General features: G+C 44.5%; 2 protein-coding genes across 2 annotated transcripts; both read left to right on the top strand.

Moving 5' to 3' along the window:
* The first annotated feature begins 205 nt into the window (after positions 1-205).
* lyrm9 (LYR motif containing 9) lies at positions 206-4269 on the top strand. The gene is made up of 4 exons (XM_084443312.1): positions 206-454; positions 2933-3090; positions 3182-3274; positions 3775-4269. Exons 2-4 carry the CDS (start codon positions 2965-2967, stop codon positions 3790-3792), a joined length of 237 nt encoding a protein of 78 aa, XP_084299438.1. The 5' UTR covers positions 206-454; positions 2933-2964; the 3' UTR covers positions 3793-4269.
* Positions 467-2182, top strand: trmt13 (tRNA methyltransferase 13 homolog). The gene has a single exon (XM_084443300.1). It carries the CDS (start codon positions 621-623, stop codon positions 2103-2105), a length of 1485 nt encoding a protein of 494 aa, XP_084299426.1. The 5' UTR covers positions 467-620; the 3' UTR covers positions 2106-2182.
* Positions 4270-10168: the final 5899 nt, after the last annotated feature.

The raw sequence follows: 10168 nt of genomic DNA on the forward strand, positions 1-10168 counted from the left end.
CAAATAGTTAGGGCTACTCTGATATTATCTGAATGAATATCGTCCACTCTAGGATATGCAAAGATCATGTAAAGTAAATTGGCCGCCAGGCCTACAGGAGTCGTGATGCGAAATTTGTGCGAAATAATCGAGAGAGGAACTATTTGCACAGGTTAGGATTCCAGTAGGGTGGGTTTGGATGATGCACCACGATTTTGTCATTTCATAACAAACTATCCTCTTGTATGACCTCGTTGGAAATAACCTCCTCGGAAATAGTTGCCAATCAGATATCTAGATATCTAAACGTGGATGCAATTTCTTCCAGTAATATGTATTACCTAAGAATAGATTCGCCATGGAAATTACACTAAGTTCAAGTTGCCGCGTAGTGGCCAGCTAGCTTATCTCTAACGTTACGAAGTGAAATATATTTCCTCTGTGGTGATCGCCAGTGGAGCTCCAAAGATAAATGGTAGGCTGTACTCATAAGCTAAATTAGTGTATTTTTCGTAGTCACTGTCTAATAATATGCAATTCGTCTCCCATTAAGAATTTCCAGTTAGATTTAAATTGCATAAATAGTTTTATTTTACGTTTGCTCCCTCTTGCGACGCAGCCTACGTTTTCCGACATCTAAGATGCGTCATTTCCACCGTCAAGAGTCGTGTCCTGACCGGAAAAACATGGCGGCCGCCTCTCCAGATCATGCTCCAGATGGACTGTCTACCCGTCTCCCTGGAAGATGTGCGTTTTACGTGGCGAAGAAAAAACGATTCTGCAAAATGTTAGTTCGAAGTGGAAACGAGTTTTGTGGGGAACATGCAAACGCGGAAAAAGAAACCAAGAAAAGAAGAATCGCTTGTCCCCTGGATCCAAAACATACTGTATATGAAGACCATTTAGCAAAACATCTGAAGAAGTGTAACTCGAGAGAAAAACCCAGGCCTGTTTATTATGTACAAGATATAAATGCAGGACCATCATTTGATGAAGACAGTTCCGTAGTCGAGGTACCCTTAGTAAATCGCAGCAAAGCAGAGTTGGACTTGTTCTTAAAAAAGCTGAGGACTGCAGTCAAATGTTTGAACTGTAAACATGAGGATCGAGCCCTGTCTCATCCCGCTCTCAATGAAGCCTTGAATGATCCGAACAATGGTGACTCTGCCTGCAAACACCTAAAGCAACAGGCATCCCTTCTAGCAAACATGGAGCGCTTGAACCTACTTGGACCCAACCGGTGTTTTGTTGAGTTTGGAGCCGGGAAAGGCAAGCTGTCGCACTGGATCCGCACGGCCTTGAAAGCGCACGACAACGTTCACTTTCTACTCGTGGAGAGATCAAGTACTCGTTTCAAGGTCGACGGCAAACACCAAAGTGCTGATGCCACATTTGAAAGGCTGCAAGTGGATATTCAACACCTGGATTTGAGCAGAGTCCCCCTCCTCAGGGAAACGGCGTTGCCTGTCGTCGGCGTGGGGAAGCACCTATGTGGTGCGGCGACAGACCTCGCTCTGAGGTGTCTGCTGGAGCGACCAGGAAGAGCTGCTCAGGAGGCCGACGACCAGCCGCCCAGCAAACGCCACAAGCCCCCGCGTCCACCTGCAGATACCACAGGAGTGGATTCAGAGTCCGAGGTGAGCAGCGCTGGGACGGAGGAGCCCAGGGTGTCTGGCCTGGCCATTGCCCTGTGCTGCCACCACCGCTGTGACTGGAGGCACTACGTGGGGAAGGAGTTCTTCAGAGAGCGAGGATTAGGCCCCTCCGAATTCTCTGCCTTCCAGCGCATGTCAAGCTGGGCCACCTGCGGCATGAGGCAGGTCAGCGAGGTCCCGACGCAGCCAAGCCCAAACGACCGAACCGAGGAGGAGGAGGAGCACCATGAGCCGGCAGAGGGAGCTGAATCGGACAGCTTGAATGAAGTGGTGTCCACTGAGGACCGCGAACACATCGGGCGCCTCTGCAAACTGCTCATCGACCAGGGCAGGGTTCACTTCCTGAAGCAGAAGGGCTATGATTCTAGCCTGCAGTTCTACACTGGCACAGACGTCTCTTTAGAGAATGTGTTGCTCACCGCACTCCCCTCCTCTCTGCAGGGAGAACACGTTGATAAACTAGCCATCTAACATGGCCAGTGTACAGTATAGTGAATCAACATTCTCATTATTTGGTTTTTATTTTTTTCTTGGTAAATCTACTTGAAGCCTACATATCAGATGCAATACATTGCATTGCTTATATCCATTATGAGTTTTACATTAAAATTGTCATTAGTCATTGTTGATTTTTTTTGCCAGGGGTTTGGGAGGGAGGGAGTTGGTTGGCCATTTATCTTGAAAAATACATGTATTAAGTTATTTCACAAATAAAAATGAAAAGGTACCTCATGTAGCCTTACTGTTTTCAATGTACAACATTAACATTTGTCAGCCTGATACCAAATGTTTCAATGTACAACATTTGGTTATCAGGCTTATCAGAAATACAATTATAAACAAATGAATCAATGAATGCATTAATATAGGCCTTTATATACTTTATAAAACATTAATATAACCTAGGCCTTTATATACTTTTAGCAGCTCGTCTTTTCGACCTACTGTCTTGGTTGAAAAGAACAATAGATTTTACGCCTGTTGGTAACTGGCAAAGAGATTATATTAGGTTACGACCCCTTGGTCTCACCACAAGCTCACCTCTGTCTGAGATACAGTAGGTTATTTGTTATTATTGTTATTATTTGTCCAGCCTATCAGTGGTACTGTTGCTTTCTGTAGTTCACAGGATTGTTAGAAAACTGAGTGTCTGTCATCATTCCCACAAATATTCTAAATGTAAATAGTAGCTTCATTATTAGCTTAATATTCCAATGACTAAATATTAACAGTTGACAGCATTTGATATATAACTAGTAGTAGGTAGGCCAAATCCTAATTGTGCCACTATTCCACAGAACCCGATATATAATTACCACACCTGGAAAGCATGCCCCCTTTACATGGAGCCCAGTTTGTCCAAACACCAGTTCACCTCTATCGCTACCTTCTTAGATGTTGCAAGTTATTGCCAACCTCAGCAATGCAACAGCATTACCAACATGCCATAAGACAGGTAGGTCATCTGTCACGCATCTTATTTAGTGCTCTGTCAGACAGAAGTGAGTGATGTCCAAGCTAATCGTTTTTCTTCTCTATCAATCCAGGGGTACAATAGTCATTCTGATGAAGACGACCCTGAGAGAATCAAACTGATCATTCAAAGAGCCATGGCTGATGCAGATTGGGTCCTTGATAAAGTAAGGGGACAGTTTCATTACATGAACCTTTTTGTTATCAACTCATTGCATAAGATATATTGCAAATAATTTCTCAAGTTCACCTTCTTTGGCCTTCTGGGAGAACTTTTTTTTTTTTTTTGCCTCCCTCTGGAAAATCAGGGGTAGGGTCGTTATGTACATTCTCCCTTGCCTTCCTCTCTGTAAAGAGCATTGTGTTTCCTCTGTTTATGAAATGCGTTATACAAATAAAATTTGATTTGATGGTAGAGTACATCTCTGAAATGTTTTTAGACAACAAAAAGCAGTTATCACAGACAAAAAGAAACAGCTGCAAGGCTTTGTTTCTGCACAAAGCCTCATTCTTGATCAAAATACAATAGGAAGCCTTTTTGAGTGGTTTTTTTTTATATAGTATATGACCTGCTCCAGCATTATCAGTCACGTATTATACTGCACATGGGGTCTGGGAACATATGAAGTGATGAATGAATGATCTATCATTTGTTTCTCTTTTTCAGTACAAGAACAAGAAATGAGGTGTATGAACTGTCAAGACCAGAATCGCTGGAACTGCTCTGTGTTGGCTTCACAACATACAACAAATCTGGTTGTAGCAAATCATCAAAAGGACAGACTGTGAGCGCGTGTGTGTGTTCCCAGGCTAACATGGCTGGCATAGTAAAACCATTTGCGTCTGAATATGGCTGTAGATGCTAAGCAGTAAGCATACAGTGTCATTGTGCATGCTAATACTCATATATTTTGCCTCGCTGGATCTTGGATCAGGTCAATTAAAGTATTCACATAGCTCATCTTTTCAACAACATGGTCTTGAATTTCCATCAGCATAAAAGCAAATGGGAAAAGTAATATGATCGTGTAATATGTAAAAGTATACTTACAATATCAAAGAAAATGGTCCCACTCATTATCATTAAACGCTGTATTTTGTTTGATACCAATGTGGTGGGTATAATTAATTATGTTTATATGAATAAAAAGTATATACAGTATGGTGTATATTTGTGAGTTTGTACCTTATTCACATATGAAATCTTATGTTTGTATGTCTGTCCACACCTACCACCATAAGTTAAGAGTTGGCATGCTTGGATCCACAATATTTGAACCGAGACTATTATTAATGTGTCCCCCTCTGCTGATTGTTATATTACATCATTTACATCATTTTCTTCCCTCCAGATGTCCCACAAACACATTTGATCTGGAACACGTTTTACTTTGAGCGAGACCACTGTCTCCCTTCTCTCTCTTCGTACTTCCCTCCAACAACCATATTTGATATCTACACATCACTTTGTTGTGTACGACAGCACCTGTGATTTATTACGGACGTTATTATGGCTGATTGTACTACATATCACAATGGCACACACATTGTATATATAAAACATACATTACACTGCACACACAATACTCTCACCACTCTCCATTCTGATTGTGTATTTTACATTTGTACTTTTTCTTTTTTGGATATATGGTGTTTTCTATTTGCAGTCCTGTCCTGCACCCTGTCTAATGTCTCCATCAGCGTATGCACCATCGACGTAAACAAATTCCTGATATGTGTATATCATACACATGGCAATGAACTGATCTAAATCTGAATGTGTGTGTATACTACCTGGGTTGATTGAAGGCAGAGCTCTTGGTGTGTGTGGTAGGAAGGTATTTTATGGATCCCTGCAGGGGAAATTACAGGTGCCACCAATGGTCCCTTTACAGTAAGGTTAGGGTAAGTTTGCCAAAGTGAAATCCACTCTGAAGTAGGGTGTTAATGAAATTCAAGTATCACCAATGTGTTACCCCCAATTTGTTTCTTTCTGTTTTCCTACTTGATTGATGTTGTCTGAGTTTCTCTAAATTTGTTTTACAACATCTGTGAAACTTCCTTCTCATCCGTTCCCAGAGAATCAGTCTTTTTTGAAAAACCATTTGCTCTGTGACATCCCTCCCCTGTACCATTTGTCATTCTGCACGGTTGAGTCCCAGTACTCTGATCGACGGAAACACTTCCTGTTTTCAGAGTCCGCTTTGCAAAACGTAACATCAGAATAAACCTATTGTCTTTATTTGAAACCAGCTTGAACCAACCACTTGCGTGTTCTTTTGATTCTCTAACTCAACCCAGTTAGATTTCCATCCATAAGGGGAAAAGTGTTGGGGCTGACAGCATTCTCCCAGAGGTCTTTAAGAACGGTGATCTTGATGACATCATCCTGGAGTCAGAGAGCAACCTTTCTCTGATGAAAAACAATCAGCCTGACACGTGGTCTCTCTTCAACACCATCCCAGTGCCTAAATCTGAAGATCTCTCGAAACCTACCAACCGTGTCATCAGTCTGACATTGCAAAGATGTACGATCACATGATACTGAACCAGATATGGAACGCCAGCCACCCTCACTTGAGAGAGAAGAGGACCACAGTGACCCAGATCTGGAGGTGACAAAGAACAACCTGATGGTACTGTTTGATCAATTTCAAAAAGGCATTTGACTTGATACTCAGAGGTGTGATGATGAAGATAGTAAAGGCCTACTCTGTCCCTCCCAGCTCTGAACAGCATGGCCAGTGTGTGGTACAACCTACCCCGACAAATCAAGCTCAGCTTCTTCTATGCGACGCTAGAGTCCGTTCTCCTACATGGCTGTGAATGCTGGACCCTCAAGCCCACCCTGCAGAAGTCCCTAGATAGGTGCTACACCAGAATGCTGTGTGCAGTACTTATCATCAACAAGAACGAGCACGTTACCAACGATCATCTGTATGGGGGGGTCACCAAGGGTGAGTGACAATGCAGCCAGGAGAATGAGGCTGGCTGGCCACTGCCAGAGACACCAGGAGCTGCCAGCCAGCAAACTGGTGCTGTGGGAGCCGACACACGGGCATCGGTCATGAGGGCGTCCCACACTAACATACCTATGTACTCAAGAATGATGCAGAGGCGGAAAGTACTGGCGAGCTGGATGTATGGAGGACTGGGAAAACGTCATGGTATTTTGCTAAATCAATTTGTAGGCTTATGTTTTCCATCCCAATCCACCCCCACTACTGTGGAAGTCAAGCACGAAATAAGATAAGACTTTTTTTTTTTTTTTTTTTATCTCTGAGGGGGTAAATTAGGCATATCAGCAGTTGAAAAGTTACAGGAAGGTAGGAAAGAGAGAAACACTGGATTCAGAGTAACTAAAAGAAGACACTAGATAGTAGATATGGGGGGTGGGGGGTAGCAGCATAAAAAAGAGTGATATCAGGGACTATATATTCAACCATATGAACAGTAACAGTATAGGATAGACTAAGATATATATGTTCAGTACCTGCAGACATTCAGTCTGTATAAATATAACTATACAAGTATATGAGTCTAGGAGTACACAATATATATGTACAATACATATACAGTACATATACAATACCTTATACTTCAGTTTGTCCCTCATCCTCCTCTCTGTCACAGACTCCAGACTGTCTAGTTGTTGCCCCACAACGGAGCCGGCCCTCCTCACCAGCTTGTTCAGCTTGTTTGACTCCCCAGACTTGATGCTGCCTCCCCAGCAGGCGACGAAAAGATCAGTGTGCTGATACCAGACTGGTAGAACATCCTCAGCAGCCTGCTACACACATCAAAGGACCTGAGCCTCCTGAGGAAGAACAGTATGCACTATATATTGTGTATATATCTAACAATATTTCCCATTGAGTTTTGTCATGATACATCACATTATTTGTGGAGAAAAGCAAGTACAAAAATTAGGTGTAAATGAAAAAGGGTGTATGCACAATGATAAATGAGGCCCCAGTTTGTTGTTCAGGTGCACTCCCAGGAACTATGAGTCAGGGAAGAGAGAGGTCAGGGAAGAATTTTTACAGCTCACCTTTATGGCCCCCGGGTGAAACTGGACTGTTCCTTAGGGGGGCACCCGTGTTACTGTTCACTACGTTGGACAGGCAGCCCTGCAGACGGACATACTGTGGCCTGCCTGTGAGGTAGTCTGTGATCCAGGCCACCGAGTTGTGGTCTAGCTACCTGAATAAAACTGGGAGCTTCTCCGCGAGCTGGAGAGGGAGGATGGTGTTGAAAGCACTGGAGAAGTCAAAGAACATGACTCTCACTGAACTTCCTGGCCCCTCCAGGTGTGAATAGGCTCTGTGGAGTAGGTAGATGATGACATCATCCACACTGATTCAGGCCTGGTACGCGAACTGCAGGGGGTCCAGGAAGTCGCTCACCATGGGTCTAAGGCCCTGCAGAACCAGTCTCTCGAAGGCCTTCATGACATGAGACGTCAGTGCCACTGGCCTGTAGTCGTTGAGGACGCTGGGACGTGCCTTTTTGGGCACTGGGACAATGCACTGGCACCTTTTTCAGCCTCTGGGAGAGGTTGTATAGGTGTTGGGATATGCCAGCCAGCTGCCCAGCACACTCCTTGAGCACTCTGGGGCTGATGTCGTCAGGGCCAGGGACCTTTCTGATTCATAGCCTTTGGAGTTCTTACCTCACTCTCTGTGCTGAGTGGTCTGGTGGAGGTAGGGAGGGGAGAGGGGGCCAGGGGTGACGAGCTGTCTACTAGCCTCACAGGGGAGGAGGGGCAGGGGCAGAGGAATTGGGCTGCCTTCTATCCTCATGGGGGTGGGGGCTGTGTCAAACCTGTTAAAGAACTGGTTAAGCTCTCTGGCATGTTCTTGACCCCCCTCCCCACAGTTGGGTCTGCGGTACCCAGCCCTGTGATTCTCTTCATCCCCTCCCACACTTCCTTGGTGCTGTTCTGCTCTAGTTTGCTCTCCTCCCTCTCTCTGTAGCTCTTTCTGGCCCTCTGCAGCTCCCTCTTCAGCTCCTTCTGGACTGACCTGGCCTCCTCTCTGTCCTTGGCCATGAAAGCCCTCTTTTTCCTGTTAAGCAGGGCTTTAATGTCATTATTAATCCATGGTTTGTTGTTAGGGAAGCATCATACTTTTACTTGCAGAACTGGATTTAGTGTGTCATGCAGTAGCAGAGACCGTCCACGTCCTCCTTGTAGTCCTCTGTGATCAGGCCCCAGTCCGTGGACTGGAGACAGTCCTGTAGGTTCTCCACAGTCTCTCTCGTCCACACCTCCACAGTCTTGGTGGTATCCGGCTTCTGCCTAGTTATAGGCGTGTACCTGGGGACTAGGTGAATCAGGTTGTAATCACAACTATATATCTGTAAAGTGCCCACAAGACAGTAAGTGCAACCATTGCCTCAAACAATTATTGGATTACCTCAACATCTCACTACCAATTGATTACATTTACCAATATTAGCTTCTTCTGTAGATGACAACGGATCAGCTGAGGACAGGTCCACGTGGAAGGACAGAAAGCCCAATATTAGGTGATTAATATGCCATCAACTCTACCTTTTATTAACATACAGTGTACAGTTCTCTCTCTCTGGGCAATCTCCATGCACCCACTGGCGAAGACCGTGGGTCTCTAGTCCACTCAGGGGCTGAGTTGTGGGATCCGTGGCGTGGATAGTGGAGTGATGGCGAGACTCCGCCCCCTCGGGTCAGAGCTGCTTGTGGACATTGTACCTCTCTCTGGGCCACCAACCTGCCCCCACCAGTGAAGACCCTTGTCCACTCAAGGGCTGAGTTGTGGGGTCCGTGGCGTGGTGGCGAGACTCCGCCCCCTCGTGTCATATTGGGCTGTGGACCCCTCTGGGCTTTTGTCAGGGGCACTCCGATTTTGGCAACACCTGGCTCTGGTTGCAACAATCAGTGAATAGTTACAATAAACAAGCAATAGCCTACAATTAAATCGTAAATAAGTAAATAACATGATACAAAAATACACTAATAAACATACATACAGCTTAAAATAGTAGGCTACTCATACGCGCGCCCGCGCGCGCGCACACACACACACACACACACACACACACACACACACACACACACACACACACACGCAGGAACGCTCAGGCAATGTTATAGAGTCATATCTGCCCATAAGCATAATAGCTCGGGTATATTGGTTTGCAAGTCATCAAACAACGGAATGCTCAAATCGTCATGTTACCAAAAATAGCGTATAGGCTTGTGAAATTGATTCGTACCACAACTGATCTGCCTCGTTAAAATTAGGCTATGTGGCGTGAATGTTACAGCGCCGCTGGATCACCTACGGCGAAACACCATCTTCAAACCTAAAATATAGGCTACGGTCGCTTTTTTGTGATAATTGCACCTGTTTTGATGTTCTGGTCTTTGCTGAGTGGTAGACACACTTGTCTTGTTGGAAGAAGAGCGCAGCTTGAACTGACAAGATGCATTGCGAAGGGGAGTGGGATTCGGCACACACACACACACACACACACATCATTGTAACACCTGTCTGGACATAGCCTAATGTGAGGGGATGACGCGACGTATCCCTACTTTGTGTTCAAGGGGGTGTAGGCCTATATATAGGCTATGGGAACAATTGGTAGCCTGACTTTTAGGCTGTTACACCCAGCTATAGGCCTAATACCTACACCAGCTATTGTTTCCTGTGAGAGAACGATGCAGTCAAATTGAAAGCATCATACTCAGCAACGTTGTTATTTTGACTATTTCTAATGATCTATAAGCCTACCCAACATTTAAATTTGTAGGCTATATGAAATACGATTTGTAGGCTACATGTTGAATGTTGCATAGGCTTAGCCTACTTTATCAAGGAGATGAAAGTGCTTCAAGATGACAAATTCCAAACGCCCCAACAGGCTGCGCCAAAGAAGGTAGGCTACATGATTAATAATCGATGGCAATGCTTTGATTCCTGAAAATGTGATTACTAAATGAGCAGTTATATTAAATGGATATTATTGTTACTGCTACTGTTGTTGTTAGCCTATCATCTTTAATTTATAGGCCTACG

Source organism: Borostomias antarcticus, assembly GCF_949987555.1.
Source record: "Borostomias antarcticus genome assembly, chromosome: 1".
Taxonomy (NCBI): domain Eukaryota; kingdom Metazoa; phylum Chordata; class Actinopteri; order Stomiiformes; family Stomiidae; genus Borostomias; species Borostomias antarcticus.